General features: G+C 45.3%; 1 protein-coding gene across 1 annotated transcript in view; it reads right to left on the bottom strand.

Annotated features, from left to right (window-relative positions):
• pit (probable ATP-dependent RNA helicase pitchoune) overlaps positions 1-12401 on the bottom strand; it is a 34052-nt gene that overhangs the window by 14718 nt on the left and 6933 nt on the right. Inside the window, exons 5-7 of the mRNA XM_070539059.1 lie at positions 8373-8673; positions 4545-4659; positions 2852-2991 (exon numbers count right to left, since the gene is read on the bottom strand). Coding sequence (XP_070395160.1) covers positions 2852-2991; positions 4545-4659; positions 8373-8673 — 556 coding nt within the window. The remainder of the gene's footprint in view (positions 1-2851; positions 2992-4544; positions 4660-8372; positions 8674-12401) is intronic.

Here is a 12401-nt window from a genome sequence, read left to right as displayed (position 1 = left end):
GTTCAATAACAGGAATACGACGCCGTACTAGGGTGGAGACCCGGCGAAGAGGGTGGGTGGTATGGAAGGTTTGATAACCGGGGAGCGTGGTCGGGGCGTTGTTGGTTTCTTGAAGTAGGATAGCATCCGGGCGGCGGGTATGTTGGCGTAGGTATTGATTGAGCACTGGTTGTTTTTGATGAAAGCCTCGGCAGTTCCACTGCCAAATGAGGGCGTCTTGATTAGTGTGAGCCATTGTGGGAGATGGTGGATGTCGCCATCGGCGTACCGGAAGGGTCGCAGACGGGGGCGGCATGGCTAGGAGGCGTGAGAATATGAGTTTCCAGGTTGGTCACGCGTTGGACAATACCAATGAAGGCTTGCTGGATGGAGTCCAGAGCATGTTGGAAAGTGCTAATAGTTGTTTGAAGTGAGATGAGCATGTCTTTAACTTCAGAGCGGACCTGTCCCGTGGCTCCATCTTGCAGGGCTCTCTTCTTGGGGGCGGGAGTCGAGGGGGCCTCCTGACTAGCGGCAGGGACGTTCTGTGCGATAGGTGTAGGGGCTGGTGTTTGGGACTGTTTGAGGTCTCTAACCTCCTGCGAGAGTTTAGTTAGGAGATCACGTAGGATGGCGTTCTCGCGCTTAAGCTGAGCTATTTCTGGGTTTTCTGGTGAAAGAGGAGGGTAGGTGACTTGTGTGTTGTCGATCTTACGACCCTCTCGCGAGGTGCCCATGAGAGCGTCTGCGAAGCTCACCTTGCTGTTGTTGGTAGATGTGATGCGTGAAGCCGATGCAGACCGGGATCTTGAGCGTTGTTGCCTGGATCGAGATGGAGTTCTGGAGCGGGAACGGCTCCCCCTTGACGGTGTGCGGGAGCGTGGCCTGGTTCTGGTGCTGAGGGTGGAGGGGCCGGCTTGTTTATAGGTGGCTTGGCTGGTTGTTCGTTGTTCTCCGATACGCTTGCGGATGACGTACGGGGTTTTATATCGAGCGGCACAGCTTTTGTCCGCGGTGAGATGGGGACCACCACAGAGCGAGCACTTAGGGTTACAGTTATGGTCGGCGGGGGGGTTGCGGACACCGCAGCCCCGGCATATCTTGTTATTTGGGTAGGGACAAACGTCCATACGGTGTCCGAGGCGGCCACACTGGTAACAAATGTCAATTTGCTTCCGATATAGCGAACATGGGAGTAACGTGGAACCGTAGCAGACCTGATAAGGCACATCCAGTCCGTCAAAAGCGACGATCACTGTTGTAGTTGAAGCGATGCGCTTGGCTGCCAAGGCTGTCGGATTTCGGGCAGTGACAATTTTGTTGTGGATCTGCTGGGGAGTCTCCGTGAGTGGGATCCCACGGATGACCCCTTTCGTCGTGTGCTCAGCTGCGGTTTCGTATGCATTGACCTCGTGGTTGACGCCGTTCACATGGATAGAGCGGATGCGAGCGTACCGGTCTGCATGGTCCGGGCGAGGTGTACTGACGACAACGATGTTTTGTTGCGTATTCGGGCAGACAGTGTCTTCTGAGCTTTCTTCGTCCGTGAGGTTCGCTGCTCGGAGAATTGCGGTGGTTACCACGGGACTGCCGATCTTGGCTATATGAAGGGCGCCCTTGGGGCGGATGACAATCTTGATGTCCTCCGTCGGAAGCGGCGGCATGCGGCCCGCCTTCAAAACTTGAGCTTTAACGGGCTGCCTCGCCCGAGAGCGGGGCCGGCTACTTGGGGCTTGAGATGATCCATTGGCCTGGGTCAAGTTGTCGGTGCCGCGTTTTGAGCGGCGGGATCGTGCAGTGACCCAGCCAGACTGGGCGGTCACTTCATCTGGCGAAATATCCTGGCCGGCGACCTGGATCTCCATAGCGAAGACAGAGGTGCGGGATCACTCTGGTAGGAGATGTAAACGCCGCGCGCCGAGGCGCGACACGCCGCCGAGACCCAATCGGTGCAGTCGGAGGCTGAACGACCGGCCAGCTAGGCTTAGCGCGGCGGCGACGTGGCGGGTGGAGAAAAGGTGCGGTTCCCAGGAAAATGGAATGTCCCACCTGAAAGCGAGGTGTCCACAGAGTCCGGAGAACTTCAAGAATTGTTTGGTGAAAACTTTAGGATATGAAATTTAGGATATGAAACTAGAAGGATATGAAATTTTTTTTTATAGATACAACATGGCTGTAAACAGGCCTAAAATCAGGCGATGTACATGTGTAACATAACAATCACAGCACCGTAATGAGGAAAAGTGTTTCTCCAGAGCCTCAGGACACTTACTTGTTTTAAAAACAAGCACTAATGTTATAGTAAACAAATGCATCACTGAGGTAAGCAGTGCCTGAAACAATTATTTTTTTCCTGTTTCATCAGGCAATGCCCGAATATAATGCATCAGCCAACAGAGTGAACATACGTCGTTAACTGTCTCATAATGACAGCTGCACAGGTCAATCCAGCGTTTGAGTAGGTAGAGATAGTGCTCTATGGTTCTCCCTTGTCCCTGTTTATAAGGAAGGAACATTATAAGGAACTAAAATCTAGGCAGTGCTGGCCAATTTATGACTGGTCAAATGAAACTCGCACACAAGGATCCGAGTTTAAAAAAAAAGAATAGCCAGAGGCATTTAGGTAATAAGCAAATGAGGTTAATAGACTGGTAGGTTACGCTTTCAAAGGTCTCTCAACATTTTTGGTAAAGATAACTTCATAGAAAAGGTTGAGGTTCTTGTTAATTCTGCACCCAGACTATGTGTGAGATTTGTATATCTTTTTCGGCACAAAAATTGTAAAGGTACAGCCATCTAATCTTTCTTTTTTAGGGCGCTGAGGTGTTGGTCAAAGTGCAAGGAACCAAGGAATGTAGATAGGTAGGTATACCTGTTCAAGGCCTTCAACTGTAGCTTGATCTTTACTCTCGTCCACGCCAATGTACAGAGGCTCACTCTTGAGTGCAACTTTCACGAGGTCCTCAGTCTTCTTTGTCAGCGTAGCACTGAATAGCATTGTCTGTCTCCGTTCTGCCAACATTAAGAAAACAGCAGACTTCAACAGTGGTTATGGAATTCAACACCTCTTCCCATGCAAGCTTTTGCTTGAAATTACTTCAAGCCCCTCCACCATAACAAAGTGGCATAGGAAAGAGCACAGAGCAAGCATCTGACCAACCTAATAGGTAGTATCTGCCTGCAGCATAATGTCAGTCATTTTTTTCCGTAAAGTACCAGTGTTGAACTTCTACATACTTTAGATGCCAATTAATTCTGTCCATCGCTAATACAGTTTCAACATATTTCTTTTACCTTCAGGATCAATAGAAGTGCACTACAGCAGAACAGACTAAGAATTTTCCTATATTCAGTAGGTTGTCAAGTTTACAAATTAATGACTCCATGCATGAACTCTTCACAGGAACATCAGATATGAGAACATCAACTACGTCTAACATACTTAGAAATCACCCATTCAGCAAATTGAAGACACTGGAAAAATATGCCTGATGTAAAACAGTCGGAAACAATGAAGGAAGCGAACATGTTGCATCACGGCATACTGTCACCAAGAGCAAGCACCTAGGTGTCTGTCTACCTTTCAACATCTTTCACTTATACACTTTGCACATATTAAAATTTGCATCAAAGGGCCAATAAGTTTCTCAAGACGAATTCAACACATCTTAAACCTAATTATTTTCATCAATGTTTTTTTCTTTTGAGCTTGGCTAGTACAATGGCACACACAGTGCTTGAAAGGGATATTCGATTGAACATAACACTAGTGAAGTGTTTCCCTTCACAGTAAATAGCCCTGTACATAATTAATGCATGTTAATGAATAGGTGATGAATAAAGAAAACCTGCTTCGTTTCTTTATCCCAAGTGGTACTAGTGTGCTCATTCTTTGAATGGTATTGAACAAAGACGCAGCTGGAAAAAAAAAGAAAAAGAAACTAATGTACTGGCCTACAATGCTTTCAAGATAAGGTAAGATAAGGTGAGAAAAATGGGAATCAAATAACAGAAACAGCAACGGGACACACTGGCCTTTATCAACTGTTTTATTTTGACATCTACCAAGAGTGTCATTGGCGCACACAAGCCAGGTTGCGAAGGTGTGATCAAAAGGAGTGACAGCAACTGCAAAGCTTGGTGAAAACTCCTCAATGAAACTACGGTCCACACATTTTTACATGTTTTGCAAATTAAACATCATTGGCAAAGACCTGTATGCTTCTACACAATTATTTGCTCTTCTGAAGTGAACAATGCAGAAGCTAACTTCTAACTTTTTAAAACGAACAGACAATTTCTTGGTTTAAGCCTGACAAAGCTAGTAATTTGGAGATCAATTTGAATGCAAAATGTGCACTTGCATCACACAAAAGAGTAAGCTTAAAAAATACAATGTTCCAAAGAATAAGCTTGCCACAGCGACAGCTTTCGCAAAACTGCCCTGAACTTCCTCACCTTACAACAGTGAAGGCGATAGCATTGAAGAAGCTATAACGAATGTTTACAAAGACGAAGCGAGCAATCTACAGTGACAAGAAGTCTTGAAAGGCAACAACACTTACTTGGCAAAATTCTGAGGATTTGTTTCACTTCCTCTTCAAAGCCAATGTCAAGTATGCGATCGGCCTCATCAATTATGAGGCATTGTAGGTTTTTGTACACAAATTCAGACGAATTCTGAAAAAAATAACAAAAAAAAAGACAGATACAGCCTATATTTAATCATACTTGTTACATCACCACAGAAGACAGCTTGACCACTATTATGCAAAATACATGGCACAAAGTGAGTGCCTATCTCAAAGTGCCCTGATCACATTTCTGAGAAATTTAACCCTTTGAAGGTTTTAGCCGTACATGTACGGCGGCGGTTTTCTGTCCCGCAAGGTCTTTGCTGTACGGGTATGGTACCAACCCTCCGTTTGAAATTTCGCGCCATAATGACGATGAGCGCTCATTGGGAGGTGCTGCCACCTCTTAGCACTGTTAAGAATGGCGAGCTGCAAGGCGAAATTGCCACCCAATTACGACAAGGGGGCAAGACGCGCATTCCGCACCCTCTCCGTCACTGCAGCTAGGAGGCGTTCGAAGAAGCGGCCTTTGTGCTGAAAACCGCCTCCTTCCACCAGCCCCATCGACATTGTGACGGGACGAGTTCGGTGTGTGAACAATGGTTTCGGAGTTCCCCAACGTGGACCTGATATGACACGCATGGACAAGCTGCCGTGGGGAAGCCGTATTTTGGTGCTTCTCATGCTCGTCCAGACGCAAGACAACGAGCTACCCTCGATGGGCGCCGATACTTCCCGGAACGGCACCCCTCCAACGCCGGCGTCGGGCATCAGAACGCGGTTGCCATTGTGTACGTAAACTGATCTGTGGAGCAGCGGCGAGTTGGTGATGTGTAAACGAACAGTCGCCGCCTCGTATGGCCGGCGGACCGAGTGTATAAAAACTGTTGTTGTGCGCATGCTGGGGACACTTCTCTTGAGCAGTCATGTTAGACTGATTCACTTCTCTCATGCAGTCATGTTGGACTGATACTCTTTTTCTCAAGCAGTCATGTTAGACTGATTTAATTTCTGTAAATAAACCCATTTTCCTCGTTCTCGATGAGAAACAGTTCTTCACTTCATCAACGACCTCAGCGTAAATAAGTTGGACAACGGCATGGGCCAGCTACCTTCGAATTCATGCCGTATTCCGATCTTGGCAAAGGACCACGAGCGATGGGATTGAGCCCCCAATCCTGACAGCACTTACAAGATGCGTTTGAAATTGGTAGGGGCGGCGGAAGTTGATTTCTATCTTGATTGCCACTGCTCTTAGCTTGTTTATCACAACTTGCTTATCAGCGTCGTTCGTCAGGTATTCTCGCTCTCCGTGGCAACACGCTTACGAGAGAGGGTGCCTCAGACCTCTGCTCAGGCAGCCGCACGCTTAGATGTCATGTGTGCGCCAACACAACTCCTCGCTTCAAGAGAATAGACATGCATTTTAGGTGTGCAGACTGCGATAAGGCGCTGTGCGTAGACCCGTGTTTCAAGGAGTACCACGCTCGGAAATACTATTGAACATTTTGCAGTTCTGAGTGATGCCGACACCAAAATACTGTTCCTAATTATTTTTTACTATTTATTCCTGACTTAATACATTTTGTACATTCAAGATCCGCAATAAAGTAATTTGACCACCTGGGAAAGTTTTTTTCAAAATAATTTGACCCTCAAAGGGTTAAAGGGACCCTAAGAGCAACTATTAAGTCAAGCTAAAGTGATAGATCAATGCTCGAGGATGTCTAAGGCATCAATATCATCATGAACAAAGTTTTAGTAATCAAGAAATCGAGGTATATACAGGAGACGATTTGCGACTTGCCTGGGACATTCAAAATCTATTAGCACAATGACGAATGGCACTGCTCATTTTATTTCTGTCACTAGTGCTCAACTTCTTGTAATAGGAAGATAACTGCATTGCATTATAAGATGTAAGAAAATGCTACTTGTCTAGTTACATTCAATGTTTATAAAAAAAAGAACTCATTGCTGTTACCCTTGGCAACGCTGCGGGCGGTCAAATAGTTTAATTTTCGCTCGACTCTGCACCGCCCGCGCCTTCGACTTTCAGTAGTTTTGTTATCACGCAGAGCTGCGCTGGTTTTGCTCCCACAAAATGAAAGTAGTAGAGATTTCCACGTCTATGTGAGTGCCTGAATGGTGCAGGCCACTTAAGCAAACGCAGTTGCAGTGGCAAATCCAAAGCTCTGTCTTGACTCTGTTTCTCCATGACTGTGCATTTGCATTTTGCCTAAAAATCTGTAGCGCCATCTGTAGGGTGCCATTTTACTCACAGACGGCTGTAGAGGGTGGAGATGGCATATGCATGTCACCACCCCCCGCTTGGAGACAGGCAATTTGAATTGCATCAAAGGTATCAGTGCCCTCCAGACGTAATTTTCTCTTTAAAATGAAGTCGTTTCTTGGCATGAAACAATCGCTGCGAGGTTTCTGGAATGGTATTTTAACAGTCCATGTTGACTTAGTACTTGCCTTTAGTGTCCCTTTAACACCACCTGTGGCACCGGTCTTTCAGGCAGCAAGAAATTTTACTGTTATCAGAAACTTAGAAACTCGGACGTCTTTTCTTGTGTTATGACCAGCAAAGCGGAGGAAAATCATGGAGTTTTGAAAAAAAATTTGCTGGTGTGGAAGCTCCCGCAGCTTTTTACCAGCTGAGGTGAAGCCAGCATTTGCTAATACTTCACCTCTGAAATACAGCCTACTCCAGTGGTGTCCACTTACAAATCAAATGCTTTTGCTCTTTTAATGTAGATGCTAGGCTAATTAGAAAATGAAAACTGGTTGTTCTTGACGAAAGTATTACCTTCGGTTGACTATTTATTATATGAACCCCAATTAAATTTGCCAAGACATTCAGGCTTCACCCTAAACACAGTAACACAAAGACACACGCCGACCAGTATCTGTACAGCAAAATTAGCCATACTATTAGATTTGTGTGGAGCGTGAGGAAAGCGCTTGTCTTCCTTTACTATAAGCTAATACTTTATTAGGCTCCTCCTTAGACGAAGGCAGTTTGGCTTCACTTTGAGACATCTTTTTCACTCCAGCAATTTTTTTCTTAAAACATCCTTGAAAAACACCAGCTTGGGATCATCTGGTCTGTGTGTCTCATATGGGCAGCTGGGTGAGATGCGGACAAGAGAGCACAAGAGAGCACCATACACCGGGCGCATGGAAAATGCTCGATGGAGTGCATTATTTCCTTGAAAAAGGTCAATACTAGTACTTCATTTTCGGCCGGAAATATTGTGGACAGTAAGTGAACACTTGAAGTACACTTGCAGAGTTTTGCATATCCCCTGTTACAGGAAAAAAAATGGGTGTCTAAGACAAATAAGAAAGCATATAGACAAGTGCAATTCGGAAACTTGTTAGCGAAGGCTTGGGGCTGTTGCCACAGAACAGGAGCAGGGCATTAGGAAAAGCACTGACCATTAAACAGACCAAGTAAGACTAACGATGGTGATATAGGGGAAGAAAAATGGCGAGGATAGGCTTCAATGATCCCAGATGCATTGTGAAAATTATGGCGGACGTCATGTGTCATTTTAGCCTTCGTTTTTGTTGTTTACAGAGCAAAAACAATGATTGCTAAAAAGCTGGTTACTCCCTCTGACATGGCCTTAAGGTCAGCATGGTGCACTAGACTCTGACATGAGAAAGGGCAGGCAGAGAAGAGGAGTTGCCCGATAAGTTGGAGGTATGGTTTGGCTTCGTTGTGAGCAACATCAGGGCCCCTTTTCACTTTCCCTTCATCCATGAGGGGTAGTGTACAATGCGCACATCAATGATAAATCGACAAACCTGCAAATGATCAAGCAAACGGCCTGGCGTAGCAACGAGAAAGTTGACACCCTTGGCCAACTTGCTCGCCTCGGACTGCCGGTTGGTGCCTCCCATGATGAGTCCCAGCGTCTGGTTCTGGCCGGAGAGCAGCTCCTGGAGCACGCCAAAGGTCTGCATAGCCAGCTCCCGTGTTGGTGCAATCACCAGCGCCCCCGTGCCATTGCGAGGCATGAACTTCAGCTTGGACAGGAGTTCCACGGCGGGGATGAGAAATGCTAGTGTTTTGCCACTGCCTGTTTTAGCAGCAGCCACCACATCCCTGGAAAGGAAGCAGCGCAGAGAGAGAGAAAGAGCAAGGAATTTTATTTACAAAAAAAAAAAAAAAGAAGCAGAGAGGTTTACAGCTTACTATGGCCTGCTACTACGCACTGAGGAAGCAGGATCGGAAAGAAAAGGAATGATGATGATTAAAGAAGGAGGTGCGTAGATATAAGTACACTGATTGTGGCATGTGTAAAGTTGTGTTTCAAGTCCAGTGGCTTATAACAAAGCCACAGCTGCACTTATACTCACAGCTGCACCATTTGCATCAAGACAAGCACTCAAAACAAAGCCTTTGGATCATGGTCTCCTATCAATGTGGGCGATCGAAGAGAACAGCTCCTAACATTCTCGTGTGTACACAGGACAAATGCAAACACATGTGCAAGTGTTCCTGGAGCCTGATAGTGTTGTTAATTGAGTCCAGTCTCCCTGCAACCCATCAGGCATCCAGAGTGCCTGGTGTAGGTGTTGAAAACCTTGTGGTAAGTGAACAGCAACCAACCAAGCTGCCTATGGCACAGCCTCCTGTATTTTCTCAATGCCTGTCCAGTGATGCCAAAAGTAGGGGTCACTTGGGGGGGTGCCAATTTCCCAGTACTATTTGTTCACAATCCATGGGACACGGTTAGGGTTATGCCAATTTTTTTCATTGCATGCCACATAGAAGCAAAGAAGAGGCAACAATGCATGGTAAAAGTTGTCCATGATGTAACAAGAGGTATAAAATGCCTGGCAATGTGACGTGGCCACATAGAACTGGTGGCTCCCATGCATTGCAGAGCAACTGGGAAGGCACTGTGAAAATACAGGAGGCTGTGGTAACAAGTGCTCACAGGGGTGCCAAATAAGGAACCAGTTTTAAAACTAATACTGGCCTAGTGTACAGAAAGCTGGGTAAATTGAATCTTTTCACTTTGAAGAAAACTAAAAAGAAGGAGAGATATGACAGTGATGACAAGTACTTAGCACTTTCCTGCCCTGGGAAGAGGAGTTTTTCTATTACAGGACGTGCTTGATACTGAAGAGGAAAAAATGCTCTTTCCGACAGCACTAGTCCCAAACAACATGTTTATTAAACAGTCTTTGTAAAAGAAAATGTAAACAAACATTATGTAGAAAAATGTTATATAAAAAGGTAACTGTTGCTTTGCGGCAGAATGACCTTAAAACATTTCAGAACATACATTTTCAATGCAAAGGACCCTGTGCAATATACCAGTAAATATAACCTCTCGGTGCCAAGCTTTTCTTTAGATATAAATGAAAATGCCAACTCTGGTAACTAGTCCCAGCATGATGGTGAGCCAAACTTGACACCCTGCGTGGCCGTCAGAAAATGACCCAGACCAAAAAATGGGAACACCCTGCAGGTAAGAACCGTGACCTTGAGAAGACGCAAGAAATCTTAATATCTGTGTACAACAGCTTTGAAACAGTGCGGCGAAGAAAGCAAAACTCCGTCTGAAGAGTTTAAGTGTTCTTCCACGTCAGTAGCGTTTTCGAAGTCCAAAAACTCATGTGTAGATTAACAGGAATAGGTAGAAATGCAATTTTGAAATGCAATGTGCAAGCATGTGGTGCCGACACCATTTTGGAACCTATGGGCACTCATAAGACCGACCATGCCACCTTATCGGGAGGCTTTTTAAAAATCCGTGCATGGAGGAAAAAGAAAACCGAAACGGACTAAACGGTTCCTAATTACCCAATAAATGATTCTGGCTGTTCAAGGCTGCTCGGAAAGTGGCAAAATACAAATCTGAATTTGAAATACAAATAGCAGGCTACCGAAAGGAATAGACACGGACAGGAAAGTGTTAACAAAACCGTGAAAGCAATAGATTTCTTTCTGTCTGCTACCCAGTCACTGTGACTAACAAAGATAACAGCCTTTTTTTTTCTTTAAGGGGGTACGTGGGCCCTGAAAATTTTTTTTCTTATTTTTGGTTGAATTTTGAGCATTACTCAGTTGAGTTAACTATCTTCCATTCAACACGAAGAGCTTTACACATGCAGCAATTTGCAGTAAGATATTTTAGTTGTCCAGAGCAAATATAGGATGAATTGAAGAAGGGATGTGGTACACCCTAACACCTACTGGTGCTTTTCTTCATTACACAGGAGAGATTGTGTGTTAGAATTTCAAGAGTCAACTGAGTCCCCAAACAAGCTATCCAAATGGAAGTACACTGCACAGCTTTCGGCACACCTGTTCAGTACATGGTAAGCAGCATACTCCGGGTGTGCTTGTGCTTTGAACAGCAGGCACTGCACGTTTGTGACAGTTTTGCTTTTGAGCAGCAACCAGCTTTTAATCCTTCGCCACATGTGCAAATAACAGTAACCGTGTCAAATAAATGACCACAATTGACTTGCTTAAATTAAGTTTACACAACAAAATTTTATGTAATGGAATACAATGGACTCAGAGCCAGCCCCCTAACAAACAAACCACAAGGAAATAAATTAAAATAAGATGAAGAAGAAGAAGGAGGAGGAAGGAAAAACATTGCGTTGGGAAAATTATGTTACTGATTTCATGTGTCTGAGCAGGATGACTTCAGATGTAAGGCAATTTCAAAAATTCTTGCTTGCAGGGGCCCTCGACCATCCCCCGGGCTGGTGAAAAACAAGCAGTCTGCGAATAGCACATGTTGCTGGGAACATCTCAGCCAAATTTTGCAGTCCTGTGCGGTGCGTAGACCTCGCAAGTGGGACGCAAAGTCACCTTTCTCTCAAGCACTCTCTTTTCAACAGGAGTCTGCTCTTCACTCTTTTCTGGATGCTTTATTTCGTAAGATAGCACATTCTCATACATAGCTGCTATTGGCAAAAAAAGTGGACTAAATTAGGGAGTTTTACATGCCAAAACCATGATCTGATTATGAGGCATGCCGATGCGCGGAACTTCGGTAATTTGGACCACCTGGGGATCTTTAACGTGCACCTAAATCTAAGTATACGGGTGTTTTTGCCTTTCGCCCCCATCAAAATGCAGCCGCAGTGTCCAGGATTTGAACCCGTGACCTCGTGTTTAGCAGCCCAACACAATAGCCACTAAGCAACCACGGCAGGTAAGCTGCTATATTGGCCTGTGGAATCATCAAGCACAGATAAGAGCACGGCGGTTTTATTTATAAATTCCTTCACTTTATTGACTCCATCGTTTCCAACTCCTCTTCTTTCTCTCTTAAGCTGTACCCCACTACTTGCTCATGTCCTAAACTAGCGGTGCGCCAGAAGAAGAAAAGTCTGCCACAGGCCAATAGCTGACATCAATCAAAAAGGGTGTTTGAATCAATGTGCTTTTTCCTGCTGTTACTGTACGTATTTATTGACACAGTTTAATAAACAGCCTGAAGTAAGTAAAAATCTGCTTTCGAATTTCATATTTTTACATATTTCCGGAAGAAGCCAACAATCGCCTGCACACGCTCGGCTGTGGCCGCCCGCATAAGAATTAAAGTTTGGCCGCCCTGCTTATTTGTGTGGTAGTCGTCGGTTCTTGCTAATTTCGACTAGTTTGGGACACTCAACTACCCTCTAACCACATGACCACACACACACTTGCCAGCGCGCACTCACTCCTGGCCGCTACTGGTTAGCCGCCTTGGTAGACTTCGCTTCGTAATTATCGAGCTATTGATAGCACTTCAAGATGCGCACAACGCATGTGGCTACAATCCGTTGGTCAAGCTGGTACAGGACAAAGCCGGTCCACAC

The sequence above is a fragment of the Dermacentor albipictus genome, chromosome 5, assembly GCF_038994185.2.
Source record: "Dermacentor albipictus isolate Rhodes 1998 colony chromosome 5, USDA_Dalb.pri_finalv2, whole genome shotgun sequence".
In the NCBI taxonomy this organism is placed as follows: Eukaryota; Metazoa; Arthropoda; class Arachnida; order Ixodida; family Ixodidae; genus Dermacentor; species Dermacentor albipictus.
The sequence above is the reverse complement of the archived record's forward strand: the minus strand, read 5'-3'. Positions and strand labels throughout refer to the sequence as shown.